This window comes from Ictalurus punctatus, chromosome 13 (genome assembly GCF_001660625.3).
Source record: "Ictalurus punctatus breed USDA103 chromosome 13, Coco_2.0, whole genome shotgun sequence".
In the NCBI taxonomy this organism is placed as follows: domain Eukaryota; kingdom Metazoa; phylum Chordata; class Actinopteri; order Siluriformes; family Ictaluridae; genus Ictalurus; species Ictalurus punctatus.
In genome coordinates this window covers 7,239,099-7,253,111 of record NC_030428.2, presented here as the reverse complement: position 1 = coordinate 7,253,111, position 14,013 = coordinate 7,239,099, and the positions used below count along the sequence as shown (strand labels likewise).

Genomic DNA, 14,013 nt, shown 5'->3' with positions numbered 1-14,013 from the left:
CGTGTCAGTCTGTGAGGTAAGAGGACATTGAATATAAAATCTTTCTTTCAGTATTACATTGGTCGGTCATATGTTCTGTCAGATCTGGTTTAAGATGTATTAAAAGTAGTGCTGTTTGAACCATTGTAGGAAACGTATTCATGTGAAGGCCTTTATAATGAAAAGAAGCAGCATTGGCCTCTTATTAGATTAAAAGTCTATATTGATTTACAATCTAATTGTTGTTCTCATTGCAAAACCAGGCAGGGTGTTCCTGATATTATGGACAACAATGAGATTACATATCTGTATTCAGACCTAGTAAGATGTGAGCAAAGTACTACTATAGGTTCTATATAACACAGGAATAGCTCCTGTCATTTGTTTTACGTAAGCAGAACCATCAAGATTAAACTTAAATGAACTCAAGCTTCCCCTCAAGCCCTAAATGATCTTACAACATTTCAGTTCTGTCAGTACTTGCTTGATCCTACACAGTTTACAGTTTTTTTTTATTAACACTTTCAGAATATCCATATCAATAAGCTAGATCATGTGATATCATGAGATATGTGCAAGACCACTTAGCTCTATCAGTCTAGATGTGCTTTAATTAGAGCCAACTGCACATTGACATCATTCATCATATTGTTAGAATCTCAATGCATTATTAATCACTAAGAACTATCAGGCCCTCTGCATCCATGACAATTCTTGAAAATTCGTGCAACACACTGAAGTAACCCTTCGAAATGTTTCACTAACATCAGTCAAGTTCTGGCCTTGAACCTTTACATCGTCATTTCGAAATGGTCTTTAAAAATGTATTAGGCAAAAAGAAAAAAAAAAACACAAGTTGCCTCTTCATTGTTACTTTCTCCAACACTTCTCACTGTTTAAACAAATTAATGTATTTTTTATATAAATATATATTTCATATATAAATATGATGAACTCACTAATGAAGTATTATTGACAGCATTAAAAAAAAAACCTTTGATCTCTTAAATAAGTCCATGTTATAATTTAGCTGTTATATTGCAGCTTTTGCGATAATTACTGGAAGAACTGAAATCTGTCCATCTTAAATCTGTTGAAAGCTAGTGATACATGAAAGAAACACCAAACAATATCCAGACTGTACATTATTTTCCAGTTTTGCTGTGGTGTTCTGTGTTATTTTCAGAATCAGCCCTTTCATCTGTAATAGATTTAGAGTTTTTGGTTTGTTTTTTTTGTCAGAATTACAGAAAGGGAAAAACAACCAAAAATGGTGAATCCTGAGGTCCAAAAACCTCCACCTGGTTAAAAAAACCTTCCACCTGCTGTCACATGTAACTGGTTGGTCAAGCTCTTTGTCCAATGGTTCTTTTTAAAATATGGTGCACGTTTTAGACTTCCCTCCTTCAGTAACTTCTGGTATAGGGAAAGACAGACAGGAAAAAGAGAGTAAGGGTTAGAGCAAACAAATTAAATGTTCTTACCATCACATGGAAGTTCCTTGATTAATAAAAAAAAATACAGCTGTTTGGAATGTATTTTTTTAATCAGGATTTATCAGTGGCTTTAAATAGACCTTTTTTGTCCTCCTGTTTCTTCTTTTCATTCTCAATGGCATCTAGTTTGGCTTGATATACATCAGCCAGCTCTTTCCAGTGGGCTCTGTTGTTGTTCAGACCAGCAAACATGGGAGTGATCTCCTTATGGAATCTTGCAAATTCCTGTATGAGCAAGAGTTCAGTTACTCCATGTGCTTATAAGCTTGCCTTTCAAAACCCTCTCAAATGGTGACTTTGCTTGGAGCTAGAGCTTTTTAAAAGTAGGTAGGTACTTTAAATGTAGCTTTGCAAGTACTAAGAGATACTGCTGTACTCAGATTGACCAAATGACCACTGAGCGTCTCACAAACCAAAAAGAAAAGCAAATTCACCTTGTACACGAATGAGCAGACAAAATCAATGAAGCCACACTGCATCTTGGGCAGCTCATCCGCCTTCTTCCTGTCCATCATGGGCTGAGGAAAAATTTCCCAAGAAACATTTATCAGCTGCTGGACAAAACCTAGATAAACTGTCTTAATTGATCTTTTCGGTTTTAGTGCTATATAAATTACTCACAATAGGTTCTTGCTCAAGTACAGTCCTCTCTAGGTCTCCCTGTTCCCAGAATTCAGCAGCCACCATCAGAGCCACCTTCAGCAGAAAGAAAAAACTCTTTAGAAAGTTGCTTGACAACCAAATTTACAGACCACTTGTGTGTAAATTGTAAATGACATGCCTTGCTTTGGACCTCCCATGGTTTTGTGATGGCAGACAGGTCACAGCCTGTCATCATCATTGCCCTGTATTCAGGCAGAAACATTTACAGTATGTCAAAAATAATACCCAGCAATATACAACTTTATACTAATTAATAGATATCCAATATTTCTAGATTCTGCTAAACAGAAAAAAACAAAAGAAATTTTATTTACATGATGATTTCTTTCCTGACGGGATTGGTTGCTACAAAGTTAATGGCTTCCTTGTCATCTGTCATTGGTTCTGTGGTATCAACAATCTTCTGGAACAATGTTCTTTTTCTGTGAGGTATAGAAACAAGAGAGCATTCAGAGAGACCAGTTATATTTTAAGATGGATTGATGCAAGTCAGAGGAGCAAGACCTACTTGAAGTACAAAGCCAGATCAGTGGCAATGATGCAGACATCATGTAAATGCTGTACTGTTTCAAACTGGCGTTTCTGTAGAGTCTGAAAAATGTTTAGGTTCTGCAGACCAAAGAAAACAAAACAGTGAGATGGATCATGCCTACATAGACTATATAGCCGAAAGTATGGGGACACCTAACCATAACACCCACACATGTTTTTCCCCAAACTATTGCCACAAATTAACTTGGAAGCACACAATTGTATACGATGCCTATGTATGCTGTAGCATTATACTTTCCCTTCACTGGAATTATGGGGCCCAGACGTGTTCCAGCATGACAATGCCCATGTGCACAAAGTGAGCTCCATGACAACATGATTACGTTGGAGTGGAAGAACTTGAGTGTCCTGCACAGAGCCCTAACCTCAACTCCGCTGAACTCCTTTGGGATGAATAGGAACACCAACTGCGCCCCAGGTCTTCTTGCCTGACATCAGTGCCTGAACTCACTAATGCTCTTGTGGTTGAATGATCACAATTCCCCACAGCCGAGCTCCAAAATAGTGGAAAGCCACCACAAAAGTATTGTAACAGCAAAGAGGGGACTAAATCTGCAATAGGATGTTCAACAAGCACATATAGGTGTGATGGTCAGGTGTCAACAAACTTTTGTCCATATAGTGTACATAATCTCTATATAGGCTTTACATATCTGAATTACATTGTATGTTTCCAAACCTCTTCTGCCATTAGAGTCTTGCTATATTCAAGATGGTGTCTCTCCAGAATAGAGGACCCATGAAGTTTGGCCAAAGGTGAAGCACTCCTGCAATGGAAATAAAATTATTATGAGTGAATCTGGAAGAAAACCGAGTGATGATTGTGATTAAAAGAAACAGTCAATTTCATACTTTGTCTGATAAAGGTTGTTGGTACCCCTGTGGTCAATGTCATGGCAAAAAGCAGCCGCCACCATAGCAAAGGCATCAAGGTCTGAGTAGTATTTTCTCAGCTTTCCAGTCTGTTTGGAGAGTAACAAGTAACAAGGTAAAATATGACATGAGTCAGTGGTGGTAAAATATTAGGTAAAGAGGAACAAATAAATAAACCTTGTTTATTTGACAGAGACATCAGGGTGACAATGTCCAGTGATCATTTGTGTACACATTTACTTGTCTTGCTCAGATAATCTGTACTCATTGTGAACTCTCTTGTGAACTTGCACCCACTGGGAAGGCCACATGTTTGAAGGGATCAAGGTTAACCTTGGCCTGATACTGCAAGTGTCTATTACATTCTGAGTGCTAGGTGACTGATGCAACATGACATGACTGATCTCTCGTTTTAGAACCAAATAATTGTTCAAATTTCTGTTGAATAATTTTCCCATGTGGAATCTTGTGGATGTGATGTGTGTGAAGATCATGTGGATCTTCACACACAACAGTCTCTAGAGTTACACAGAACGATGTGAAAAATGAAAAACATCCACTTAGTGGCATTTCTATGAGTGAAAATGCCTTGTTAAACTGGGAGGTCCTATTAGAAAGGACTGGTTTAAGCTGACAGGAAGGGTACAGTAGCTCAAACAAATCACTCTTTACAACCTTGATGAGCAGAAAGCATATTAGACAACAAGTTAAACCTTTAAGCAGATAGATTACAACAGCAGAGGACCTCATCAGGTTCTACTCCTTTCAGCTAAGAACAGGAATCCGAGGCTTCAGTGGGCACAGGCTCACAGAAAGTGGACCGTTGAAGATCAGAAAAAAGGTTGCCTGGTCTGATGACATCTCGATTTCTTCTGTGACATGCAGATTTAAGGGTCAGAATTTGAGCATCAACACCATGAATCCCTGGACCCATCTTTCAGTTTTCTTGGGACCCATTGGGCCCCTACCAACTGAGCATCTTTGAATGCCAGAGCCTATCTGAGTATTGTTGCTGTCCACATGCATCCCTTTAGGGTCATAATTTACCCATTATATAATAGCTACTTCCACCCTGATAATGCATTATGTCACAAAGCACAGTCATCTGAATCCAATAGAACACCTTTGGAATGTGGTAGCACAGGAGATATGAAGCATGAACGTGCACCTGAAAAATCTGCAGGAATTACATGATACAACGTCAATATATCAACATGGACCAGAATCTCAAAGAAATGTTTCCAACATCTTGTGGAATCCATGCCATGAAGAAATTAGGTTGTTATAAGAGCAAATGGGGGTTCCTTCAGACTATTAATAACTCTGGTAGCTAATGGGGAGATTTGGGGATGCATTAAACATAGGTAGCATTATATGGTACTCTCTCCCAGGTGTTAAATTATGGGTCCCGGAACAGATTCCACTTAACACTGAAACTGAATAAATATTACTCACCTGCAGTAAACAGAACATGGTCTGACCCACGTTGAAGCCATGCCTCCAGTTATGGTAAGTAATGTCTCTGTAACCCTTCCTGACTGTGTACATCCATCTGGTTAGAACCTGAGGTAAGTTTGGAAAATACACTAAAGTCACTAGGAGATGCAATCGAGAACCTCCGAGTTAACAAAAATGAAGAGAGGGTTATTTTAAGGACTCACTGTTCAGCAGCATAATTTTACCAAATAATATGGCAAAACAACAAATAATCACATGTAATTACCAGCATATATAATCCAGTTATGATCTTTGAATTTAATTAACTGATCATTATAGAATATATGTACGATATCACTGCAGTTTTAAATTAGATTGCAACATTACAGTATTAACACATTTTTATTACACTTGTTATTAATAATTACACATACAGTATATTCACACTATAGAATGCAATTTGACATTTGTTTAAGTGGTATAGTTGTGCATTATCTGGAAATCCAAATGACATGAAAATCTGTCTGACCTCTGGGGGAACTTTGAACTTCTCCACCACTCCAAGTTCAAAGAAGCAGCGAATACCACACTTGATAAGGTCGAATTCAGACAGAGGAAAGTCACTGAAGTGGAACTCCAGCAGGTCAACATCCTTGGCTTCAGGTATGTTTGCCCTCTGTTTATGAGCATGTGCGATAATGTAAGCCCACCATCAGACATAATTCAAACTTCTTTATTTCCATGCTGCTTAAATACTGTTGGCTAATTATGTGAACAAAGTGTCCAGAAAATGGATGCTGCAACTCATTTACTCATTGTGTAAAGACTGAAAAAGGCTTACCAAGAGTTTGTACATTTCTTTTTGATCACACTCCTCTGGTTCTTTATTAAACTTCTCCCTTGTGTTCTGTTAGACATGAACAAAGCATGTAAGATGGATGAAATATTGACACTGACCTGTACTGAAAAAGTTTTTTAAATAGTGAACACTCGTAATGTAGTGAGCTCACCAGGATCTCCTGGACCTCATTCAGGGATGCTCTTGTTTGATATATAACCATCTCCTGAGCAATTTCTTTCCTCCACTCCATTTTGTTCAGTTTATCATAAGTGTCACAGTTGAGCACAGACCAACCCAGGAATTGTGTGAGGGCCTGTGTGAGAAGATGAAACCTCAACCACAGCCCTTTCCCCACCAACATCTGAAGCATTAAATAAATTGAATGGTAATGGTAGTAGCTGTTTCACCTCAGTGATCTGCTCATCTTGCTCATCAAATGGCTTGCCATCTTTTCGGTTGAAGAAAGTGGCAATGCCTACGATTTCCTCTTTTTTGTTGACAATCGGAAGAGACAAGACGTTCTTGATGATAAAGCCTGTCTCATCCACGGCTGTTTTCTGAGGTCAAAATAAATAGACAGAGACTGAAGAAAAATGGACAGACAAAATTAGTGGCAAATCTCATATGCATACTTTTCTGTGTAAATTACACAGTGATCTGGCTTGATGTTAATGTGGAACTTTTAAGTTGACCAATTTCAGACTTAGGACAGAACACCATGCATTGTCCAATGCATTTTTGTCCAAATTCTAAATTATATATTTAATATTTTCTTGTGTGATTAATTAATTGAAAAACCAACATAAAGTGTGTTAGTAAAGTTTTGGGCCATGACGAGTCACCCAAACAACTTCAGTATATCTTGTCATAGATTCCTCAATTGTCAGTAAATGTACTGGAAGGCTAAACACCATTCTTCCAAAAGATATTCCCTCAATTGGTGTTTTGGTACTCTAAGGGTCCCAGGTTCAAATCTTGAGATTAGTTAACTGTCTGTGTGGATTTTCTGTACTTGTTCTCCCTTGTCCATGTAGGAAGAACATGGATAGTGGATTGGCTACACTAAACTGGCTTATGTGTGAATGTGTGTGTTCTCAGTGTGGTGTGTCATTAAGAGAGCATTTCTGCCTTACGACCACAGTAGCTCTGGATCCACCATGACCCTGGCCAGTATAAAGTGGTTAGTGAAGATGATGAATGAATGAATAAATTATGGAGGTGGAGAGCATTATTTAATATAATCCATGTGCAAAATCCCCTTATGTGTTGGGCTGAGATCTGGTGACAGTGAAGGCCAGAGCAAATGATTTATGTAATTTTCATGATCATCAAACATTCAGTGAGCTCTTGTGTCCTGTGGATGGGGGTGGAGTCCTGTAAGAGACTATTCGCATCAGGATAGAAATGTTTCATTGTAGGATAAAGGTGATCCATTGGAATCACTTTGGATTGATTTACAGTGAGCCTTGCCTCTAGGAGGACCAGTGGACCCAGCAAAAATAAATAAATGCCCAGAAAACAAAAATTTTTATTTTAATTTGTCACCCATCTTTATACTGTATATTCTTGTATTAAAGGCGAGGCATATGTTATAGTTGTTACAATTAATCGCAGCTAATATTGTGATTACCATATAACATTCTCTTGTAATATAACAGCTAATTCTGTGATACTGTGGGGGAAGGGGACTGTTCTGTGCACCGTACCTGGAATGTGAAGTATTCATCAGCAGCAACATTCATCATGTTACAAATCTGCAAACAGCAGACAAGCAGTGTTTTTATTGCACAAAACAGATTCACTTTACACTGTACAGTCATGTGGAAAAAATAAGGACATATTTAGATAAGCAAACATTTGATCATGTTTGAAACAGTGCCTATTAATAAAGTCGATATACTTGAACAAAACCACAAGGAAAAATAGTGTGTTTAATCATTTATTCAGCAGAAATATTAATAGATGTGATATTCTTTTGTGGAAAATCCTTTTTTCTGAAGACCTTACAGAACTCTTTAGATCTTGGCATGATGACTCCACAAACCTCAATAACAAAGGCAACACCAGACAGAAGATGTGAGAGGATTAAATAAGACAGATTCCACCTGCAGTCCCTAAGCAGGTTCTGATCACTATCACCCAATCTTGAACACCTGATTATAATTTTATGGATTTTAAGGTGTGATAAATGTAGGGTGTACTTACTTTTTCCATGTGACTGATCTATTTTTTGTTGTTTTTTTTTGTTTGTTAATTTAGATTGTGAAAATTACTACAAAATGTCAAATTTATGTATCATTTGATAGAGTGTATCACCTTTATTAATAAGAACAGTTTCAAAGAGGATCAAATGTTTGCTTGTCCAAATATGAAAAAATAAATAAATAAATAAATAAATAAATAAATAAATAAATAAATAAATACAATTTACATGGAGTGTACTTATTTTTTCACATGACTGTATATAACAAAGGCTAACAGGAAATCTAATATTTAGAGCTGCAGATTCTCAATTATAGACCATATGGTTACTTAACCTTTTTAAGATACTTGGTAAGTATTATGTGCAAGATGTGAACAAGGGTATTATTATATATTAAAAGAACTTACAAAGCCATTTTCAGCTACATAGCTGGGGAGTCCACTAACAAGGGCCCAGTGATCTGCAGGTGGTCCCCTGCCAAGAAAATTAAATGCAAGCACAATACAGCTTAGTATGCAATTTGTTGTAGCCGAACATGTGCCGTGTACTGTGGACACAGTGGTTCTGTTAAAATACAAATAATACTTACGGTATGACTTTGATTTCTTCCTTAGCTTCTAAAAGATAATCTATGATTTTGTAGAAGTTGATTTCCTGTGAAGCATACAAAGAAATATATCAGTCATACTGACTGCCTGACTCTCATACTGACTGTTCTCAGTTAACTGTTTTAAATAGAATAAAATGGCAGTGAAATGACACATGCCCTGCCATCAGGTGTCTTGGGCCCTTTGTACGGTTCCACGTCTCCCAGTTTAATCGGCCACTCATCATAGAATTCCTAAACCAGAACAACACAATGAATGGGTGACAAGAATATCTGAAGAACACAATAGTGCTAAAAAGGTCCTTATGATAAGCGAGTGATACTATGTGTGTCTGCTATGAATGACATACCCTCTCTTTGGTCATATCCAGTAGCCCCACAGAGTACCTCTCACACTGCAGGTAGGTCCTCACAGTGTACAAAGCTTTGTGAAACTGTCTCTCAATGTCCGTCAACTCTTCAAATACTTTACTGGCGGACCAGAGAAGAACCTGCGGTATCAGTGAAAGAAGAATAGCCATGTGGATTTGCCATTGGCTTTAAACAGTATGGCAAAAAATATAGAAGGTTCTTGTCCACTGACAAGTTACCTGACTTCTTCTGGATTCTACATTCCACATATAATTGGTGTAATGTTGAAGAGCGATGACCGAGGCAAAGTTTAAGTAATTGTTGAAGAGCTTTGAAGAGAGCAAAATGTATGTTTTAATAGATTGCTGGTTGGTGGCAACTGAAAGCAAATCAAAATCAAATGATAAATGTTAAATAGACATTTAGTACTTAAGCATGTTGCTAAATGGTGCAACTGCAGCAGTATGACAATGTAAGTGTGATGGTCCTAAATTCATTTCTGTGTGCAGTTTGCCTGGAGTTTGAGCATGCAACTTTCCAGTTCTTGGACTACCGTGTGGTCATGAGGTCACTTCCCATGTGAAATGTAAAATGACTATTTAAAACAAGAAAGTATTTCACCTGAAATATTCTGTATTTCACCTTAATCTCCACCATTAATATATTTATTGTCACATCAATGTGATATTTTGGTTGCACATAATATATACTGGTGTATTGTTACACTGCGTGTTACTATTGTTGCAAGTTAGCCTTTAAATTTTTCGATTGACCTGCTGCTTTGTGAAAGTAGTGTGACTGTTGCACTCCAGTGTTTATTTGTGTGACCATCAGTTTTTCCTACAGGCTTGGTCTTGCACTTGTTTCTGGTCAGATGGTGGAAACTTACTCTTCTAGCACTTGTATCACTGCTGACCTCTAAAAGCTAAATGCTAAATGCATTGTTATTCTGCAGTATTTTGGATTACAGTATATGTCAAATGAGTAAACATGAATGTAATTGAAATGTTTTGTAACGTGCAATTTTGTGCCAATGTGACTGTTCGCAGTTCAGAGTCCAAGTTATTTACGCTTACATGTTCATCTGTTTTGGAGAATTCTGTTCCTCCAACTTTGTTTAATGCCATGACGACTCCCAGAAGATCCTTTCCACAAACAATTGGAGCAGCCATCAGGTTTTTGGTGGTGTAGCCTGTCTGGTTGTCTACAAAGTCACTGAACCGGGGGTTCTTGTTAAAAGAGAAGAAAGATTCAAATGAACATTTACTGAATTTAACTGATGGCTTTATGGTCATCAGATAACTGAGTTATATCTTGTCTGAATAAAAGAAAAACAGTAGTTAATGAACAACTAAATGAATGGAGGAATGAATGAGAGAAAATTAATCTTTATCTTCATGATAATTACTGATTTATTTGATATGAATTCTGATGTGAATAAATTACATTGTTGCATGCAAACTACTATGGTAAAATATTGGTTGGTGGTAATTATGGAAATTAACAGAGCCTGTAGGTATACATGAATGTTAACAACAAATTAGACATCTGTTGAATAACTTATGGAGGGATACTATTTGAATATTCCTCATTTAGGTATCCAACATCACATTCACATAACTATGACTGAATAAGACTGCAGAGTGAATGCTAATTTCTTCTTATGCCTGTTAAGATCTAGTGGCTATATATGTTCACTTGTTGGCTGTAGATCAAACAGTGTTTAACCTAATTGGCTTTGGCCATTTAATGTTAAAAATAGTTTGAAAATGTTCTGTAATGTAATGGTGTAAAAGGGGGCATAATATATTTTGTAGCAAATATTCATTCTCTAAAACAAATGTTATCTTCATACTTTACACTTCTCTAAAATGTTTATATCATCACAAATAACACTTCTTTCAATGAATCAGTATGAACAAAAACTTCATTTCTTTATGACACTGTTTTTAAGAGAAGCTAGTGTCTTCTAATTTTATTTGGAAACTCCAAATCTTAATTTTGTGTACATGGCACAGTTCAAGAGAGAAAAGTAATTTGCCTTACAGGATACTTACTATCGCATGCAAAGATGACTAATCCATGTATGTTTAAAGGTTTGGTTTTAATTGAATACTTCTGCGAATCAGTGGCTTAAACAGTACAAATAACTGCTGAAGCTAATTTTAAAAATTTCACCTAAAATTGCCTGTATTCTTATTTACAAAATAAAGGCTTAACATTAATAACATTCTTGGCTTTAGATAGGAATCGTTTTTTTTTCTTCTTCTTCTTTTTTCCCCTGCTTCAACACAAGTAGCATGTCCATTTGTCTGGCCAATTACAATTGTATGTTTTCAATGAAAAAAACATTTGTCATACACATTAAGCATAACAGTTAGCAAAAAGAACAAAGGGCCTTTACAATGATAAACTTTTGAGACCATGCACTCACCTGCTTCACGTCAGGTATGTTAACTCCCTTTTTGTTTGTGGCTATTTGCCCAACTATGCCGATGTCAGTGGGGAACACAATTTCAGAAAATGGGTTGACCAAATTGCTCTCATATGTGGAGGTAGGAGTAATGTCAAAAAGACATGTGGCAAGCTCTGGGATTCCATTCCTTGCTCGAGATATAAAGTAGCTGCATCGATCTGCATTCACTAGCATACATATTCTCTGGAGGGCCTTGTGCATGCTCTTCTCCATGACTATTTCACCCTGTAATTCCCTGACCAGATCAAATATGATAGCAGCCTCCTGGATCTGGCAGACGTCTTTGTAAGAGGATGGATCTTTGATCTCGAGCTTCTCCGTAAAAGCAGCATTGATAACTTCAGACCGCAGCTTCTTATCAAAATACTCTTTTGCAAACTGTGGGTTATTTTCCAAGTATTTTTCCACACTGTCCTTGTCTGCCATTTTATATCAGGTGTGTTATTGTAAGGAGGTCCTTAAAGGAGATGCATCACCTGCAGAAAGCCAGAAGGAGAAGATGAACAGTATTGCTTGTTTTATTGTATAGCTCCTTCACCCAGTTGTATCCTATACTGTAGTGCAAAAAAAGGCTCCTGGTCTTCTCCGTCAAGCTGGAAGACTACAGTGGCTTACAGGCTGAAGGGATCAAAGCAACTGCTAATTAAAGTGACGTCATGACATTAAACCTCCTAAGCTTTCTTAACCTGCAAATCCCCATGCTGATAATTTTACATTCTACAATCCAATCAGTGGCAAGTCTTGTTTTGTGCTTTAAATGTCATGATGTGATATGTTATACGTCAACCATTTCTCTGGAACGATGCTTAAATATTAACAATCTATATACTTAGACCAAGGTAATGAACCTGCTTAGACCTCATTCTGGTCCTCTGATCCTTCAGGCATGTTTATAACATACCTGAACTGAGCAATCAAGAACACTGAATGCCTGTTAAAGTTCTTTATCCATCCTGTTAATCCCAGCTAAGTCTAGCAGCCTTGAATTGATACTAATAGACACTAGTTCATAAAACTTTAAATCACTATGAATCTGCTGTTCACTTTAGAAGAAATGTTCATAGTTTTGATAAGCATCAGAAATTGAAGCAAAATTTGCACTGTTGTCCTCAAGAATCCTGACACTTTACTGTTTTGCACAGCAGTGAGAAGTGACATTCAAAAAAAGTGTGCTATAATTAGCCAGTTTGCACTGTCTGCAAGTCAGTGCCAAGGATCTATTTCCAACAATGGGATTAAGACTGACTCGTTATGCTGCTGAATGTAAAAGAGGGTACAAGCTTTTTTCCCCCTATCTTGAGGGGGAGGAAGAGGATGGACCGTCAGACAGCAGAAGGCTTTGCAACTTTGGTACTTGGCACAGAAAATCCAGGATTAAGTAAGAGGTGATTACTACGATGTCCTCTCTTGAAGAGGGTTTGCACAGCTGATTGGTTACACACTGAAGTTTACAGGCTGGAGCCACCAAAAATGATTTTGACTGATGTATGAAAAATGCAAGCTGCCATACAGTATATCCAATGTCAATACCATGATAGTTTGTGAAGGTTTTTGAAGACTGAACATAAACAACAGCTTATCTAGGATCTTTTTTTTACACTAAAGCACACATGTATATGATAAACCAAGATAAAATTACAACACACTGTGATCAGCTGAAACCCTTGGTAAAATCACCATTGCATCCTGCAGTCATGGATGCACACATGCACATGCCTTTCAATTGCAAATAAATAAATATATAAATAGATGAATAGATGAATGAATGAATAAATAACTGAATGAATGAATGAATACAAACAAACAAACAAACAAACAAACAAATAAATAAATTAATAAATCTCTTTTGCTGCTGAAGCATCCAAATATCTCCTCTGGATAGTCCATCCATACATCCATCATTACTTTGTAGGATTACAGTATTCCTATTCACACTAGATCCAAAGCTATAAAAATTCTAGCACAGTAAAGTGCCTTGTAGCTTTGGCGTCTAGCGGTGATTTCTACAGAACAATTGCCAAAACAGGGCATGCTAGCTTAAGGGTTAGCACATTTGCCTAGCACCTCCGGGGTTGGGGGTTTGATTCCCACCTTCGCCCTGTATGTGTGGGGTTCGCATGTTCTTCATGTGCATCGGTTTTCCTCCGGTTACTCCAGTTTCCTCCCCCACTGAAAAAACATGATTAGCATCTCTAAAATTGTGTGTGTGTGATTGTACTCTGAGATGGGTCAGCTCCCTGTCCAGGGTGTCCCCTTCCTTGTGCCCTGAGCTCCATGGGATAAGCTCCAGGCTCCCCTGTGTGGGATAAGTGGTACAGAAATTGGATGGCTAACATTAATAATTACAAGTAGGCACTAAATCCTCCATCAGCTGAGTCAATTATTTATTGCTTACAGCCGTGAGCAGACATACCAGCCCATCCTCTGTTTACATAGCAGCATTTCTTTTGTCATAATTGAACGATGAGTTTTATCTATTTTAATCTATGAGTTTGTGGTGTCTTTCTTTCTTTTTAGTCATCCAATGGTACATCC

The 14,013-nt window shown here is 37.4% G+C and overlaps 1 protein-coding gene across 1 annotated transcript; it reads right to left on the bottom strand.

The window, feature by feature from the left end:
- Window positions 1-529: 529 nt before the first annotated feature.
- Window positions 530-12,105, bottom strand: pde6c (phosphodiesterase 6C, cGMP-specific, cone, alpha prime). Its single transcript, XM_017484398.3, has 22 exons — window positions 11,437-12,105; window positions 10,079-10,231; window positions 9,242-9,331; window positions 9,002-9,142; window positions 8,811-8,885; window positions 8,634-8,698; window positions 8,452-8,518; window positions 7,548-7,595; window positions 6,249-6,398; window positions 6,011-6,154; window positions 5,842-5,907; window positions 5,530-5,676; window positions 5,019-5,126; window positions 3,543-3,652; window positions 3,370-3,457; window positions 2,647-2,747; window positions 2,453-2,560; window positions 2,257-2,320; window positions 2,097-2,171; window positions 1,910-1,993; window positions 1,556-1,700; window positions 530-1,395 (listed from the first exon to the last, which is right to left on the bottom strand). Exons 1-22 carry the CDS (start codon window positions 11,902-11,904, stop codon window positions 1,352-1,354), a joined length of 2,541 nt encoding a protein of 846 aa, XP_017339887.1. The 5' UTR covers window positions 11,905-12,105; the 3' UTR covers window positions 530-1,351.
- Between the last annotated feature and the right edge of the window lie 1,908 nt (window positions 12,106-14,013).